At 42.3% G+C, this 19,291-nt stretch overlaps 1 protein-coding gene across 1 annotated transcript; it reads left to right on the forward strand.

Moving 5' to 3' along the window:
- Positions 1-1,138: 1,138 nt before the first annotated feature.
- LOC124048053 (peptidyl-prolyl cis-trans isomerase A-like) lies at positions 1,139-5,015 on the forward strand. Its single transcript, XM_046368435.1, has 6 exons — positions 1,139-1,441; positions 1,783-1,813; positions 1,932-2,020; positions 2,146-2,242; positions 3,004-3,079; positions 4,243-5,015. The coding sequence occupies exons 1-6, from the start codon at positions 1,280-1,282 to the stop codon at positions 4,376-4,378; spliced, it is 591 nt and encodes a 196-aa protein (XP_046224391.1). The 5' UTR covers positions 1,139-1,279; the 3' UTR covers positions 4,379-5,015.
- The last annotated feature ends 14,276 nt before the right edge of the window (positions 5,016-19,291 follow it).

The raw sequence follows: 19,291 nt of genomic DNA on the forward strand, positions 1-19,291 counted from the left end.
TTTAAGCACTGACATTCCAAAAACACACTTTTTTTTATTCATCCTTTATTTAACTAGGCAAGTCAGTTAAGAACAAATTTTTTTTACAATGACAGCCTACACCGGTCAAACCTGGACAACGCTGGGCCAATTGTGTGCCGCCGTGTGGGACTCCCAATCATGTTATACAGCCTGGAGTCAAACCAGGGTCTGTAGTGATGCCTCTAGCACTGTGATGCAGTGTCTTAGACCACTGAACCACTTCATTGGCTCACAAACGCGTAACGTACACAGACGTTAATACTGACTCTACACAAACCCACACACTCGCATTCAATCATCATATACGCTGCTGCTACTCCATTTATCATATATCCTGATGCCTAGTCACCTTAGCCCTATACATATCTAACCCTCCAGTGTCCCTGCACATTGTAAATATGGTATTGGCACTGAACCTGGAACTGACCCTGTATATACACTATACTGTATATACAGATGTATGTGGACTCCCCTTTATTTTTTTCCACTCAAGACCGTTTTGCGTGGCTGATTGGGCAGCATGAAGAGTCAAGTGTTGACAACTGGCATTTTAGCTAAACCTAATCCTTTTCCTAACCTTAATTAACCTCATTCACCTAACCTGCTACGTTAGTTCTCTTTAACCTGCTATGTAAACATTAAGCTGACCCGCAATGCACTTAGCTATGCCCGGTCTAACCAATAATAGGGCTCTGATGTTACTCCCCGTCGCTGTTGATCCACCCACTTGTTTTGCAACGTCCACTTTCAGACACACTCCAGGTACGCAGGAACCGATCTATACTTGCAGCACAACCCTGATTGCCAGAGAACACAAATGCGCAGCACAGCGGAATGCTGATTCCTAGATAGCAGTAATGCGCAGCACAACGCAACGCAACGCTGGTCCTAGATAGCATTAATGCGCAGCACAACGCAACGCTGGTCCTAGATAGCATTAATGCGCAGCACAACGCAACGCTGGTTCCTAGATAGCATTAATGCGCAGGACAACGCAACGCTGATTCCTAGATAGCATTAATGCGCAGCACAACGCAACGCTGATTCCTAGATAGCATTAATGCGCAGCACAACGCAACGCTGATTCCTAGATAGCATTAATGCGCAGCACAACGCAACGCTGATTCCTTGAAACACCACACTGTCCTTGATATTCTTGTGAACTTCCTCTTTTTGCCGTCGGCTGTGTGTGTGTCAGCGCCTCGCGTGATAGTTCACTCCATCTCAAGTGCATTTTGTGTTAACACGTTGCGTTGAAATGCTACTTAAAGCTTTATCCAGTCGGATAAATCTCATTTCAGGATGTTCGTTGGCGTTCACCGCCGCCCGGATGTATTCTGCTGGCCCGGCAGCCACTAACCCAGTTGTCTACTTTGACATTGCTGCAGACAACCAGTCCCTCGGGAGAGTAACCTTCGAGGTGAGTTCACTTCTCTTGACCAGGAACTTGATCCGCGAGTTGCGTAGCTATACACACGTTATTTCTGATGGTTTTAGGGCTCGGCTTTACGAGATAACGGGTAGCCTGGCCATTGGTATCATGAGGTGCACTTAGGACACGGAGTAGGTTAAAGCATGACAACATGCTGCAACTTGTCGCCAACGTGAAGAACACTCAGTCGGGAGTTAAAACGCAATGAATTAACATGCCAGCTCTGCAACCTTACTCTAGGTCTATTTTATTAACGCTGCATGCAACGGACTATATCACAACGGACTAGACTATATCATAACCAATGCTATTTTTTATTTATTTCGCAGCTGAATGCTGATGTGGTACCAAAAACGGCAGGTATAGGGGTGGTGGGGGGGGGGACGATTCAACATTCAATAATGTGACATCATACTTTGTATCCATAGACTAGGTCCTGTTGTGATGGGTAAACAAAACCTTTGTTTTTGCTCCTCAGAGAACTTCAGAGTCCTGTGCACAGGTGAAAAGGGTTTTGGCTACAAAGGGTCCGTCTTCCACAGAGTCATTCCTCAGTTCATGTGCCAGGTAGGTAGGCCTAATGACTGTTAAGGGTTATGTAATTTCGTCGGGGTAAAGCATGACGTCTGTCTCTGTCTTTCACAGGCCTGTCCTCGACCCCTCTAAATGTGTCTCTTATTCATCTCCTACAGGGAGGAGACTTTACTAATCACAACGGAACCGGAGGAAAATCGATCTACGGAACCAAATTCGAAGATGAGAACTTCAAGCTGAAGCACACAGGACCTGGTAATTATTAATTCCCCATGGTAAATGGTGTGCGTTTAAAAATGTTTGAAGTTATGTCCCCCCTCAACCCTTAGGTGGAAGCATTGCGCTGCCTATATTTCAATGAGAGCTTAACAGCATAATGAACCCAATGTGGTCTAGCAGGATGATGAATTATTCTGGGTTAACACACAGCCATAAGGAATCAATTGACCAAATATTGCTTTTCTTTGTATTTTTTGATGATCGGTAATTAAGCAGTGCTTCTTATTGATGTTTTAGTTCAGGGCTGTTCAAGCCTGATCCTAGCGGGCCATTTCTGGTTTTCATTCTCTCCTTCTAATCAGGGACTGACTCAGACCTGGGACACCAGGGGTGTGTTATTAACTACCAGGTAGAAGCATAAACCAGAACCCGGAATTCAACAGCCCTGTTTTAGATTATCTTAATATTGTCATAGTAACTCTCCTTACCCAAATGCAACTTGGCTTCTTATTTTTGTTATTTTTTACCTTTATTTAACCAGGCAAGTCAGTTAAGAACAAATTCTTATTTTCAATGACTGCCTAGGAACAGTGGGTTAACTGCCTGTTCAGGGGCAGAACGACAGATTTGTACCTTGTCAGCTCGGGGGTTTGAACTTGCAACCTTCCGGTTACTAGTCCAACGCTCTAACCACTAGGCTACCCTGCAGCTTGACTTCAGTTGTGCAGTATCTCAGCTAACAGGTGTCACTTTTAGTTAAAATCACGTAATGTGCTGCTGTTTCTTTGTCCTCTTAGGCATTTTGTCAATGGCCAACGCTGGGCCCAACACCAACGGTTCTCAGTTCTTCATCTGCACCGACAAGACAGAGTGGTACGTACAGACAGACCTTACTAGGGCAAACCATGGCCCATAGTAGTGGTACGTACAGACAGAGTGGTGGTACGTACAGACAGACCTTTTGAGACAGAGTGGTACGTACAGACAGACCTTTTGAGACAGAGTGGTGGTACGTACAGACAGACCTTTTGAGACAGAGTGGTACGTACAGACAGACCTTACTAGGGCAAACCATGGCCCATAGTAGAGCTGGGATGATAAACTGAAAACATTGTACTGATATCATTATGTACAATAATTATCCTATACTAAAGATATGTATGTACAGTGCCTTGCGAAAGTATTCGGCCCCCTTGAACTTTGCGACCTTTTGCCACATTTCAGGCTTCAAACATAAAGATATAAAACTGTATTTTTTTGTGAAGAATCAACAAGTGGGACACAATCATGATTATGGAATGACATTTATTGGATATTTCAAACTTTTTTTAACAAATCAAAAACTGAAAAATTGGGTGTGCAAAATTATTTGGACAATTGATTACTACAATGTTCAAAGTAGTAGAAATTCATAGCAAAGTAACTGAGGTGAAAGTTGATGTATCGTTTTATTTCTCATTGTGTTAAATTAGCCCATTTATTGGATTTCCCTCCATATTGCCCAGCTCATAGTCGTTAAAGAGTCTCAGAGTAGAAGGGCTGATTTAGGATCAGTTCTGCCTTTTAGATCATAACCAGCAGATATTATATGGACTGGAGGGGTCTGATCCTAGATCAGCGCTGAGACGCTCAGTTCTGCCTTTTAGATTATAAACAGATATTATATGGACTGGAGGGGTCTGATCCTAGATCAGCACTGAGACGCTCAGTTCTGCCTTTTAGATTATAAACAACAGGTATTATATGGACTGGAGGGGTCTGATCCTAGATCAGCGCTGAGACGCTCAGTTCTGCCTTTTAGATTATAAACAGATATTATATGGACTGGAGGGGTCTGATCGTAGATCAGCACTGAGACGCTCAGTTCTGCCTTTTAGATCATAAACAACAGATATTATATGGACTGGAGGGGTCTGATCCTAGATCAGCACTGAGATGCTTCATGAGGACAGTACTTACTCATACTGTAATGACTCTTTTTCCCAGTGATAATAAACGTTGTTTTTTTCCCCTTCACTATTCTTCTCCTCTCTCAGGTTGGATGGCAAACATGTTGTGTTTGGCAGTGTGACCGAGGGACTGGATGTGATCAGGAAAGTGGAGTCGTTCGGATCCCGTTCTGGGCGTACCTCCAAGAGGATCACCATCGCAGACTGTGGAGAGCTTAAGTAGCTTTGGACCGGACAAATGGCACCTTATTCCCTCTATAGTGCATTACTTTTGACCAGAGTCCTATGGACCCCTATTCCCTATGTAGTGCATACCTTTTTGACCAGAGCCTTAATAGTGCACTATAGAGGGATCTGGTATGGAGTAGGTGTGATGGTTTCTGAACCCCCTGCTACTGTGATTTTTCAATGTGAAATGATCTGTTTACGATACAGACTGGAACATAGGCTGTGTTTACACAGACAGCTCAATTTTATTGGTAAAAGATCTGAGCTCATTGATCAAAATAGCAATTATTAGCAAAATATCAGAATAGGATTGTGTCTTTAAACACATCAATTGTGTCTGTATGGCATGTTGACAAGTGTTTTTCTTTCTTCAGGGATATTATGTCAAACACTGTTGTTATAAAAGGGAAAGTTAGACTTATTCTGTGGTTGACCTTTTCGTTAAAGTTGTCAACCATCTACTTACTGGGCCAGTGCTAAGCTAACTCATTCAATGTAAACATATCTGATAAACTAGTTGATGCCTGTGCGCACAACTCAGTTTGTCTGTTAAAAAAGACGATGATTCTGGAAAGCCTGAAATGTTTTGTAACGGACTGGCAGTGACATCTGGAATAAATGTCAGATGGGTTTTTGGCCTTTGCGTGTTTTCTTTTGCCTTCGTACTTTTCTCGCTCCAGCACATTTTCACAAGTAAGTTCTGGCAGTGTGGTGCCAAGACAACTACCTCTACCTCAATGTGATCAAGACAAAGGAGCTGATTGTGGACCACAGGAAAAAGAGGGCCGAACAGGCCCCCCACTAACATCGACGGGGCTGTAGTGGAGCGGGTTGAGAGTTTCAAGTGCCTTTGTGTCCACGTGACCAACGAACTATCATTTTCCAAACATAGCAAGACGATTGTGAAGAGGGCACGACAAAACCTATTCCCCCTCAGGAGACCAAAAATATTTGGCATGGGTCCTCAGATCATCAAATGTTCTACAGCTGCACCATCGAGAGCTTCCTGACCGGTTGCATCACGGCCTGGTATGGCAACTGCTCGACCCCCGACCGCAAGGCTCTACAGAGGGTAGTGCGTACGGCCCAGTACATCACTGGAGCCAAGCTTCCTGCCACCCAGAACCTCTATGCCAGGCGGTGTCAGATGAAGGCCCAAAAAATTGTAAGAGACTCCAGCCACCCTAGTCATAGACATTTCTTTTCTGCTTTACCGCGCAGCAAGCGGTGCCAGAGCGCCAAGTCTACGACCAGAAGGCTTCGACTCCAAACCATAAGACTGCTGGACAATCAAATGGCCACCAGACTATTTGCATTTTTGTTTGTTTATTTGGTAAATATTTTCTTAAACGGTGCAGTTCAAGAAGAGTTAAGGGCTTGCATTTCATGACAAGACTTGTTGTATTTGGCACGTGAAGAAGTTTTGATTTGTAATTCAGAACTGACATTTGGGGCTCATCCTAAAAGTTGCCGTACCTGTTTGACAGGTTAGTGATTAGTCATGGCTATTGATCTGACAATGTTTCGCCTCAAGGGGAATCAGTATTTATGTAAAGACTGAAGGGACATCAATTCAGTGAGCCGGGAATGGCTCTTATAGCTAACAGTTGACCCCGTCTTCATTAGTAATATGTGGTCAGAGTTAAGGGTGTGTGTGGGTGTGTGTGTATCCATGGTCAGAGTTCAGGGTGTGTGTGTGTCCGTGGTCAGAGTTAAGGGTGTGTGTGTATCCCTGCGTCTGTGGTCAGAGTTAAGGGTGTGTGTGTGTATATACATGCGTCTGTGGTCAGAGTTAAGGGTGTGTGTGTGTGTGTGTGTGTATACATGCGTCTGTGGTCAGAGTTAAGGATTTATAAACAATCCAAGAGAAGTAAATCAATCTCATGGTATTTCTTTAAGGTCAGACCGCTCATTACTGGTGAAAAACGAAACACAGATTCAAGTATTATTCCTCATGACCTCTTGATAGCAACTACCAAGTTAAGGGTGTGTGTGTGTGTGTGTGTATACATGCGTCTGTGGTCAGAGTTAAGTGTGTGTGTGTGTGTGTGTGTGTGTGTGTGTGTGTGTGTGTGTCTCTGCGTCTGTGGTCAGAGTTAAGGGTGTGTGTGTGTGTGTGTGTGTATACCATAACTGGTGACATTGAACTGCGTGTGTGAGTTACGGGCTTGCATTTCACGGCAAGACTTGTTGTATTCGGCACGTAACGAATACAGAACTGACGTAAGATTGGGACGTTCTAGAACGGTACACCACATCAACATTAAGATCACTATTTAATGAGTAGTGAAGCCTTAGGAGCATTAACATGAGACTTTTTCTATTCATTCACAAAGCAATCAGTCGAAGACCATGATCCATGTTATTGTAAAGATGAATGTTTTCATTTCTTCTCGTTGAGGAACATGAGCTTGACTCACCGATGATCTTTTGTCCTGTGTGACCCTCCTCCTTGACCCGAACCAGGGACCCTCTGAACACATTGCCAATAGTTACCCATGAAGCATCGAGCAAGAAAAACAACTACTTCCAAGGTCTCAGTGCGAGTCTCCAAGGTCTCAGTGCTCACTGATTGAAACACTACTAGATGACTAGCTAGTTACAGTGGGGCAATAAAGTCTTTTCCACCATAATCTGCAAATAAATTCATTAAAAATCCTACAATGTGATTTTCTGGATTTTTCCCCCTCGTTTTGTCTGTCATAGTTGAAGTGTACCTATGATGAAAATTACAGGCCTCTCTCATCTTTATAAGTGGGAGAACTTGCACAATTGGTGGCTGACTAAATACTTTTTTTGCCCCACTGTATATCAGAAACAACCATTTTGTTTTGGGCTGGTTCTGATTTAATATTTGTATTTATTATGGATCCCCAGTAGTTCCTGCCAAGGCAGCAGCAACTCTTCCTGGGGTATATTATGGATCCCCAGTAGTTCCTGCCAAGGCAGCAGCTCCTCTTCCTGGGGTTTATTATGGCTCCCCAGTAGTTCCTGCCAAGGCAGCAGCTACTCTTCCTGGGGTTTATTATGGCTCCCCAGTAGTTCCTGCGAAGGCAGCAGCTACTCTTCCTGGGGTTTATTATGGCTCCCCAGTAGTTCCTGCCAAGGCAGCAGCTACTCTCCCTGGGGTTTAGTATGGCTCCCCAGTAGTTCCTGCCAAGACAGCAGCTCCTCTTCCTGGGGTTTATTATGGCTCCCCAGTAGTTCCCGCCAAGGCAGCAGCTACTCTTCCTGGGGTTTATTATGGCTCCCCAGTAGTTCCCGCCAAGGCAGCAGCTACTCTTCCTGGGGTTTATTATGGCTCCCCAGTAGTTCCCGCCAAGGCAGCAGCTACTCTTCCTGGGGTTTATTATGGATCCCCAGTAGTTCCTGCCAAGGCAGCAGCTACTCTCCCTGGGGTTTATTATGGCTCCCCAGTAGTTCCTGCCAAGGCAGCAGCTACTCTCCCTGGGGTTTATTATGGCTCCCCATTAGTTCCTGCCAAGGCAGCAGCTAATCTCCCTGGGGTTTATTATGGCTCCCCAGTAGTTCCTGCCAAGGCAGCAGCTACTCTTCCTGGGGTTTATTATGGCTCCCCAGTAGTTCCTGCCAAGGCAGCAGCTACTCTCCCTGGGGTTTAGTATGGCTCCCCAGTAGTTCCTGCCAGGACAGCAGCTCCTCTTCCTGGGGTTTATTATGGCTCCCCAGTAGTTCCCGCCAAGGCAGCAGCTACTCTTCCTGGGGTTTATTATGGCTCCCCAGTAGTTCCCGCCAAGGCAGCAGCTACTCTTCCTGGGGTTTATTATGGCTCCCCAGTAGTTCCTGCCAAGGCAGCAGCTACTCTTCCTGGGGTTTATTATGGATCCCCAGTAGTTCCTGCCAAGGCAGCAGCTACTCTCCCTGGGGTTTATTATGGCTCCCCAGTAGTTCCTGCCAAGGCAGCAGCTACTCTCCCTGGGGTTTATTATGGCTCCCCATTAGTTCCTGCCAAGGCAGCAGCTAATCTCCCTGGGGTTTATTATGGCTCCCCAGTAGTTCCTGCCAAGGCAGCAGCTACTCTTCCTGGGGTTTATTATGGCTCCCCAGTAGTTCCTGCCAAGACAGCAGCTCCTCTTCCTGGGGTTTATTATGGCTCCCCAGTAGTTCCCGCCAAGGCAGCAGCTACTCTTCCTGGGGTTTATTATGGCTCCCCAGTAGTTCCTGCCAAGGCAGCAGCTACTCTTCCTGGGGTTTATTATGGATCCCCAGTAGTTCCTGCCAAGGCAGCAGCTACTCTCCCTGGGGTTTATTATGGCTCCCCAGTAGTTCCTGCCAAGGCAGCAGCTACTCTCCCTGGGGTTTATTATGGCTCCCCATTAGTTCCTGCCAAGGCAGCAGCTAATCTCCCTGGGGTTTATTATGGCTCCCCAGTAGTTCCTGCCAAGGCAGCAGCTACTCTTCCTGGGGTTTATTATGGCTCCCCAGTAGTTCCTGCCAAGACAGCAGCTCCTCGTCCTGGGGTTTATTATGGATCCCCATTAGTTCCTGCCAAGGCAGCAGCTACTCTTCCTGGGGTTTATTATGGCTCCCCAGTAGTTCCTGCCAAGGCAGCAGCTACTCTCCCTGGGGTTTATTATGGCTCCCCATTAGTTCCTGCCAAGGCAGCAGCTACTCTTCCTGGGGTTTATTATGGATCCCCATTAGTTCCTGCCAAGGCAGCAGCTCCTCTTCCTGGGGTTTATTATGGATCCCCATTAGTTCCTGCCAAGGCAGCAGCTACTCTTCCTGGGGTTTATTATGGATCCCCATTAGTTCCTGCTAAGACAGCAGCTACTCTTCCTGGGGTTTATTATGGATCCCCATTAGTTCCTGCCAAGGCAGCAGCTACTCTTCCTGGGGTTTATTATGGCTCCCTATTAGTTCCTGCCAAGGCAGCAGCTACTCTTCCTGGGGTTTATTATGGCTCCCCATTAGTTCCTGCCAAGGCCGCAGCTACACTTCCTGGGGTTTATTATGGCTCCCCATTAGTTCCTGCCAAGGCAGCAGCTACTCTTCCTGGGGTTTATTATGGCTCCCCATTAGTTCCTGCCAAGGCAGCAGCTACACTTCCTGGGATTTATTATGGATCCCCATTAGTTCCTGCCAAGGCAGCAGCTACTCTTCCTGGGGTTTATTATGGATCCCCAGTAGTTCCTGCCAAGGCAGCAGCTACTCTTCCTGGGGTTTATTATGGCTCCCCAGTAGTTCCTGCCAAGACAGCAGCTACTCTTCCTGGGGTTTATTATGGATCCCCATTAGTTCCTGCTAAAACAGCAGCTACTCTTCCTGGGGTTTATTATGGCTCCCCAGTAGTTCCTGCCAAGACAGCAGCTACTCTTCCTGGGGTTTATTATGGATCCCCATTAGTTCCTGCTAAGACAGCAGCTACTCTTCCTGGGGTTTATTATGGATCCCCATTAGTTCCTGCTAAGACAGCAGCTACTCTTCCTGGGGTTTATTATGGATCCCCATGAGTTCCTGCTAAGACAGCAGCTACTCTTCCTGGGGTTTATTATGGATCCCCATTAGTTCCTGCCAAGGCAGCAGCTACTCTTCCTGGGGTTTATTATGGATCCCCATTAGTTCCTGCCAAGGCAGCAGCTACTCTTCCTGGGGTTTATTATGGATCCCCATTAGTTCCTGCCAAGGCAGCAGCTACTCTTCCTGGGGTTCAGCAAAATTGTTGTGTTGTTGTATATATTCAGAGCCATATCCCTGTAATGTTTATGGGGGAGGTGTTGTTGTATATATTCAGAGCCATATCCCTGTAATGTTTATGGGGGAGGTGTTGTTGTATATATTCAGAGCCATATCCCTGTAATGCTTATAGGGGAGGTGTTGTTGTATATATTCAGAGCCATATCCCTGTAATGCTTATAGGGGAGGTGTTGTATATATTCAGAGCCATATCCCTGTAATGTTTATGGGGGAGGTGTTGTTGTATATATTCAGAGCCATATCCATGTAATGTTTATGGGGGAGGTGTTGTTGTATATATTCAGAGCCATATCCCTGTAATGTTTATGGGGGAGGTGTTGTTGTATATATTCAGAGCCATATCCCTGTGATGCTTATGGGGGAGGTGTTGTTGTATATATTCAGAGCCATATCCCTGTAATGTTTATGGGGGAGGTGTTGTTGTATATATTCAGAGCCATATCCCTGTAATGCTTAGAGCAGATCTAATGTCAAGTGTTATTGAAGTGTTGTGGTTGCAGGTTCACTTGGCACATCTAAAGCATTTTCTTTTGGGGTGTTGCTATGGGTCACCAAGTGCTAACAGTCAGTATCTAAATAATATGTGTGAAATGCTTGTGTTCGTGATGTAAACAGAGAGGTCTACTTTCTTGGGGACCTGAATATTGACTCGTTGTCATCAAGATGTCCGCTCAACAGGAAGCTTCTTACTGTAACCAGTGCCTGTAATCTGGTTCAGGTTATTAATCAACCCACTCAACAGGAAGCTTCTCACTGTAACCAGTGCCTGTAATCTGGTTCAGGTTATTAATCAACCCACTCAACAGGAAGCTTCTCACTGTGACCAGTGTCTGTAATCTGGTTCAGGTTATTAATCAACCCACTCAACAGGAAGCTTCTTACTGTGACCAGTGTCTGTAATCTGGTTCAGGTTATTAATCAACCCACTCAACAGGAAGCTTCTTACTGTAACCAGTGCCTGTAATCTGGTTCAGGTTATTAATCAACCCACTCAACAGGAAGCTTCTTACTGTAACCAGTGCCTGTAATCTGGTTCAGGTTATTAATCAACCCACTCAACAGGAAGCTTCTTACTGTAACCAGTGTCTGTAATCTGGTTCAGGTTATTAATCAACCCACTCAACAGGAAGCTTCTCACTGTAACCAGTGCCTGTAATCTGGTTCAGGTTATTAATCAACCCACTCAACAGGAAGCTTCTTACTGTAACCAGTGTCTGTAATCTGGTTCAGGTTATTAATCAACCCACTCAACAGGAAGCTTCTCACTGTAACCAGTGTCTGTAATCTGGTTCAGGTTATTAATCAACCCACTCAACAGGAAGCTTCTCACTGTAACCAGTGCCTGTAATCTGGTTCAGGTTATTAATCAACCCACTCAACAGGAAGCTTCTCCCTGTAACCAGTGTCTGTAATCTGGTTCAGGTTATTAATCAACCCACTCAACAGGAAACTTCTCACTGTAACCAGTGCCTGTAATCTGGTTCAGGTTATTAATCAACCCACTCAACAGGAAGCTTCTCACTGTAACCAGTGTCTGTAATCTGGTTCAGGTTATTAATCAACCCACTCAACAGGAAACTTCTCACTGTAACCAGTGTCTGTAATCTGGTTCAGGTTATTAATCAACCCACTCAACAGGAAACTTCTCACTGTAACCAGTGCCTGTAATCTGGTTCAGGTAATTAATCAACCAACCAGGGTGTTTAAAAACACTACAGGAACAACATCATCCACATTGATCACATTTTTACTAACACTGTAGAACTTTGTTCTAAAGCTGTATCCGTTCCCATTGGATGCAGTGATCACAATATAGTGGCTATATACAGGAAAGCCAAGGTTCCAACAGCAGGTCTAAAATAGTGTATAAGAGATCATACAAAATATGTTGTTGTGACTCTCATGTGGATGATGTTAAAACGATTTGTTGGTTTGATGTGATGAGGAGCATCCAGACGTTGCACTTGTGGAATTTATTAAATGGCTTCTTCCAATTATTGATAAACATAAACCTGTTAGCCTGACTGTTAGATCTGTTAAGGCTCCAGGGATTGATGAGGAATCTAAAAGCTTTTTTTTTTTATTGTTGAAAGAGATTGGAAAAAGGGAGTGGCTGATAAATCTGGCTGCACATCTGACTGGCTGACTGACTGCAGATTGAGAAACTATGAGACTAAACTCAACAAGAAGAAAAAGAAACTGTATTATGAAGCCAAGATCAATAACATAAATAATGATGGACAATTTTTTGTTGTTGTATTTTAATGAAATTATAAGCAGAAAGACCAATTCAACTCCATCTTTCATCGAATCAGATGGCTTATTCATCACACAGCCATTTGATGTTGCCAATTATTTTAATGATTACCCTCATTGGAAAAGTGGTCAAACTTAGGCAGGAAATGCCAACAACGAACAGTGATCCATCGTATTCATGCATAAAAAAACGAATGATGAATGAAAAGCATTGCAAGTTTGAATTTTGTAAAGTTAGTGTGGGAGAGGTGGAACAATTATTGTTATCGATCAATAATGACAAACCTCCTGGCATTGACAACTTAGATGGAAAGCTACCGAGGATGGTAGCTGACTCTATAGCCACCCCACTTTCAGCATGCTTATAGAGAAGGGCGCTCAACATGTACTGCACTGACACAAATGACTGATGATTGGTTGAAAGAAATTGATAATAAGAAGATTATGGGAGCTGTACTGTTAGATTTCAGTGCAGCCTTTGATATTATTGACCATAACCTGCTGTTAAAAAATCTTGTGTGTTATGGCTTTTCAACCTCTGCCATAAAGTGGATTCAGAGCTATCAATCTAATAGTGCTCAAAAGGTCTCTAATGTCAAACATGTAAAGTGTGGTATACACATGTAGTCTATCCTATAACTGGAGATACATTCAGGAAGTAAAGTATACACATGTAGTCTATCCTATAACTGTAGGTACATTCAGGAAGTAAAGTATACACATGTAGCCTATCCTATAACTGTAGATACATTCAGGAAGTAAAGTATACACATGTAGTCTATCCTATAACTGGAGATACATTCAGGAAGTAAAATATACACATGTAGTCTATCCTATAACTGGAGATACATTCAGGAAGTAAAGTATACACATGTAACCTATCCTATAACTGTAGATACATTCAGGAAGTAAAGTATACACATGTAGTCTATCCTATAACTGGAGATACATTCAGGAAGTAAAATATACACATGTAGTCTATCCTATAACTGGAGATACATTCAGGAAGTAAAGTATACACATGTAACCTATCCTATAACTGTAGGTACATTCAGGAAGTAAAGTATACACATGTAACCTATCCTATAACTGTAGATACATTCAGGAAGTAAAATATACACATGTAGTCTATCCTATAACTGGAAATACATTCAGGAAGTAAAGTATACACATGTAACCTATCCTATAACTGTAGGTACATTCAGGAAGTAAAGTATACACATGTAACCTATCCTATAACTGTAAATTAATTTGTTCTACAAGGTGGGATGAAACATTTTATTTCATACAAAGCAAACGAAAAGTTAAAAACAAGTAATGATCTTGTAAACAAAGAGAATAGCCACTGCAGCATTAAAAATATTTTTATTTCATATAGCACTGTGGTGAATAACTTTCTCGTTTTTGGTGCGAAAAGAGGCTATAATATATCATATAATTATATAAGCCATTTGCATTTATAATACCATTAGAGATTCAATATTACATTGGGTTTAACATAAACTCTTGTCAAATGCATCTTCTGAATGGTAACATACAGTGGGGAGAACAAGTATTTGATACACTGCCGATTTTGCAGGTTTTCCTACTTACAAAGCATGTAAAGGTCTGTAACTGTGAGAGCCGGAATCTAAAACAAAAATCCAGAAAATCACATTGTATGATTTTTAAGCAATTAGTTTGCATTTTATTGCATGACATAAGTATTTGATCACCTACCAACCAGTAAGAATTCCGGCTCTCACAGACCTGTTAGTTTTTCTTTAAGAAGCCCTCCTGTTCTCCACTCATTACCTGTATTAACTGCACCTGTTTGAACTCGTTACCTGTATAAAAGACACCTGTCCACACACTCAATCAAACAGACTCCAACCTCTCCACAATGGCCAAGACCAGAGAGCTGAGGACATCAGGCATAAAATTGTAGACCTGCACAAGGCTGGGATGGGCTACAGGACAATAGGCAAGCAGCTTGGTGAGAAGGCAACAACTGTTGGCGCAATTATTAGAAAATGGAAGAAGTTCAAGATGAAGGTCAATCACCCTCGGTCTGGGGTTCCATGCAAGATCTCACCTCGTGGGGCATCAATGATCATGAGGAAGGTGAGCGATCAGCCCAGAACTACACGGCAGGACCTGGTCAATGACCTGAAGAGAGCTGGGACCACAGTCTCAAAGAAAACCATTAGTAACACACTACGCCGTCATTGATTAAAATCCTGCAGCGCACGCAAGGTCCCCCTGCTCAAGCCAGCTCATGTCCAGGCCTGTCTGAAGTTTGCCAATGACCATCTGGATGATCCAGAGGAGGAATGGGAGAAGGTCTTGTGGTCTGATGAGACAAAAATAGAGTTTTTTGGTCTAAACTCCACTCGCCGTGTTTGAAGGAAGAAGAAGGATGAGTACAACCCCAAGAACACCATCCCAACCGTGAAGCATGGAGGTGGAAACATCATTCTTTGGGGATGCTTTTCTGCAAAGAGGACAGGACGACTGCACCGTATTGAGGGGAGGATGGATGGGGCCATGTATCGTGAGATCTTGGCCAACAACCTCCTTCCCTCAGTAAGAGCATTGAAGATGGGTCGTGGTCTTCCAGCATGACAGCGGCCCGAAACACACAGCCAGGGCATGTAAGGAGTGGCTCCGTAAGAAGCATCTCAAGGTCCTGGAGTGGCCTAGCCAGTCTCCAGACCTGAACACAATAGAAAATCTTTGGAGGGAGCTGAAAGTCCGTATTGCCCAGCGACAGCCCCGAAACCTGAAGGATCTGGAGAAGGTCTGTATAGAGGAGTAGGCCAAAATCCCTGCTGCAGTGTGTGCAAACCTGGTCAAGAACTACAGGAAACGTATGATCTCTGTAATTGCAAACAAAGGTTTCTGTACCAAATATTAAATTCTGCTTTTCTGATGTATCAAATACTTATGTCATGCAATAAAATGCAAATTAATTACTTAAAAATCATACAATGTGATTTTCTGGATTTTTGTTTTAGATTCCGTCTCTCACAGTTGAAGTGTACCTATGATAGAAATTACAGACCTCTACATGCTTTGTAAGTAGGAGAACCTGCAACATTGGCAGTGTATTAAATACTTGTTCTCCCCACTGTAGATACAAGAACAATAAGCATATATTTTCACAGATAACAAGTAACCATACTTAATACCGATACTAATTACACAGATTATACAAATTATACAAATTACAGTAATGTAATACAGATTATACAAAATAACACTTACTTGTTATTACAAAATAATCAACAAAACCATTATAATTAATTTTCATTATAGATAATCAAAAAAGTATGAACCATACTTAATACCGATACTAATTACACAGATTATACAAATTATACAAATTACACAGATTATACAAACTATACACATTATACTAATTACACAGATTATACAAATTATAGAGATTATACTAATTACACAGATTATACTAATACATAGTATACGAATTATACAGATTATACTAATACATAGTATATGAATTATACAGATTATACTAATTATACAGATTATACTAATACATATTATACAGATTATACTAATACATATTATACAGATTATACTAATACATATTATACAGATTATACTAATACATATTATACATATTATACTAATACATATTATACAGATTATACTAATACAATTATACAGATTATACTAATACATATTATAGTTATACTAATACATATTATACAGATTATACTAATACATATTATACAGATTATACTAATACATATTATACATATTATTTGATTATACCAATACAGATTATACTAATACATATTATACAGACAATACCACAGTTCAGATAACCTATATTTTACCATTAATTATTTCTGTAAAATACATCAAACATAACAGAAAGCGTACTTATCAAATGACCCCATTTAATAACATATATCATAATAATAAATGCAGGAAAGGTGGTGTATAAAATAGAAAGATGAACTGTATGATTGACAGGATCTAAAATAAGAGATTGGAGTCAACTTGAATGAATCAACTGAATCAATTGAGATGAATAATCAATTAATTGATTCAAATGAATCATGTGCAGTTGTTTGGTTCTGTTTTCATAAAGGTATTGGACAGAAACGTTTCTGTCAGACAACACCCACATTACATTTCATGTACAGTGCCTTCAGAAAATATTGAGACACCTTGACTTTTTCCACATTTTGTTACATTACAGCCTTATTCTAAAATGTATGAAATTGTTTTTTCCCTCATCAATCTACACACAATAGCTCATAATGACAAAGAAAAAACAGGCTTTTAAACATTTTTTAATTCATAAAAAAAAAAATGGAAATATCACATTTACATGTGTTTACAGGTCCTTCTGTAGCTCAGTTGGTAGAGCATGGCGCTTGAAACGCCAGGGTAGTGGGTTTGATTCCTGGGACCACCCATACGTAGAATGTATGCACACATGACTGTAAGTCGCTTTGTATAAAAGCGTCTGCTAAATGGCATATATTATTATTTATTATTTATTATATTACATAATTTTTCAGACCATTTATTCAGTACTTTGTTGAAGCACCTTTGGCAGACATTACAGCATCGAGGCTTCTTGGGTATGGCGCTACAAGCTTGACACGCCTGTATTTGGGGAGTTTCTCCCATTCTTCTCTGAAGATCCTCTCAAGCTCTGTCAGGTTGGATGGGGAGCATTGCAGCACAGCTATTTTCTGGTCTCTCCAGAGATGTTTGATCGGGTTCAAGTCCAGGCTCTGGCAGGGACATTCAGAGACTTGTCCCAAATACACTCCTGCGTTGTCTTGGCTGTGTGATCAGGGTCATTGTCCTGTTGGAAGGTGAACCTTCACCCCAGTCTGAGGTCCTGAGTGCTCTGGAGCAGGTCTGGACTTTGCTCCGTTTATCTTTGTCTTGATCCAGATTAGTCTCCCAGTCCATGTCGCTGAAAAACATCACCACAGAATGACGCTGCCACCACCATGCTTCAGCGTAGGGATGGTGCCAGGTTTCCTCCCGATGTGACGCTTGGAATTCAGGCCAAAGAGTTCAATCTTGGTTTCATCAGACCAGAGTCTCTTGTTTCACATGTTTGAGAGTCTTTAGGTGCCTTTCAGCAAACTCCAAGCAGGCTGTTATGTTCCTTTTACTGAGGAGTGGCTTCCATCTGGCAACTCTACCATAAAGGCCTGATTGGTGGAGTGCTGCAGAGATGGTTGTCCTCCTGGAAGGTTCTCCCATCTCCACAGAGGAACTCTGGAGCTCTGTCAGAGTGACCATCAGGTTTTGGTCACCTCCCTGACTAAGACCCTTTTCCCTCGATTTCTCAGTTTGGCCGTGCGGCCAGCTCTAGGAAGAGTCTTCTTACATTTAAGAATGATGGAGGCCACTGTGTTCTTGGGGACCTTCAATGCTGCAGAATTTTTTGGTACCCTTCCCCAGATCTGTGCCTCGACACAATCCTGTCTCGGAGCTCTATGGACAATTCCTTAGACCTCATTGCTTGGTATTTGCTCTGTCATGCACTGTCAACTGTGGGACCTTATATAGACAGGTGTGTGCCTTTTCAAATCATGTCCAATCAATTGAATTTACGACAGGTGGACTCCAATCAAGTTGTAGAAACATGTCAAGGATAATCAATGGAAATAGGATGCACCTGAGTCTCATAGCAAAGGGTCTTATTTAAATAAGTTTATTTTTATTTTTATACATTTGCAAAAAATATATAACCTGTTTTGCTTTGTCATTATGGTGTAGTGTGTACTGTAGATTACTGAGGATGTCATTTTTTTTAAAATCAATTTTTAGAATAGGTCTGTATGTATATGTATCAAAAGATGGAAAAAGTCAAGGGATCTCAATCATTTCTGAAGGCACTGTGTATGGTTTTGACCCACAGTAGTCTCGGAAGATCTGGTTCTGACCCACTCTCGAAAGATATTTTGACCCACAGCTTTCAAAGATATGGTTTTGACCTCTGATACTGAATATTTTGACCCACAGCAGTCTGGGAAGATAAGGTTCTGACCCACAGCAGTCTCTGAAGATCTGGTTCTGACCCATAGCAGTCTCAGAAGATATGGTTCTGACCCACAGCAGTCTGGAAAGATATGGTTCTGACCCACAGCAGTCTCTGAAGATCTGGTTTTGACCCACAGCAGTCTGGAAAGATATGGTTTTGACCCACAGCAGTCTCTGATAAAAACATCCAGTAACTAGTCCATGTTCTATATTTCCAATGAAACATGATAGATGGTAAAGTAATAAATATATAAACAGGTCATGTGAAATCCAGGTCTGACATCTTTATAATCACTTTCTTAGTTAATTCACAGTTGTTAAAATATGCTGTTGACCCCCAACAACATAATCCACTTCACCAGGAGCCAGGATTCAATCAAATGTGCGTTGTCGATAAGTGCATTGCACTGTTGACAAACGCACCTTTTCTTAAAGGCACATTTCCCCGAATAACCTTTCTTTCTGCACTTTTATTAAAGGCACATTTCCCCGAATAACCTTTCTTTCTGCACTTTTATTAAAGGCACATTTCCCCGAATAACCTTTCTTTCTGCACTTTTATTAAAGGCACATTTCCCCGAATAACCTTTCTTTCTGCACTTTTATTAAAGGCACATTTCCCGAATAACCTTTCTTTCTGCACTTTTATTAAAGGCACATTTCCCCGAATAACCTTTCTTTCTGCACTTTTATTAAAGGCACATTTCCCGAATAACCTTTCTTTCTGCACTTTTATTAAAGGCACATTTCCCCGAATAACCTTTCTTTCTGCACTTTTATTAAAGGCACATTTCCCCGAATAACCTTTCTTTCTGCACTTTTATTAAAGGCACATTTCCCCAAATAACCTTTCTTTCTGCACTTTTATTAAAGGCACATTTCCCCGAATAACCTTTCTTTCTGCACTTTTATT

This window comes from Oncorhynchus gorbuscha, linkage group LG11 (genome assembly GCF_021184085.1).
Source record: "Oncorhynchus gorbuscha isolate QuinsamMale2020 ecotype Even-year linkage group LG11, OgorEven_v1.0, whole genome shotgun sequence".
NCBI classification, from domain to species: Eukaryota; Metazoa; Chordata; class Actinopteri; order Salmoniformes; family Salmonidae; genus Oncorhynchus; species Oncorhynchus gorbuscha.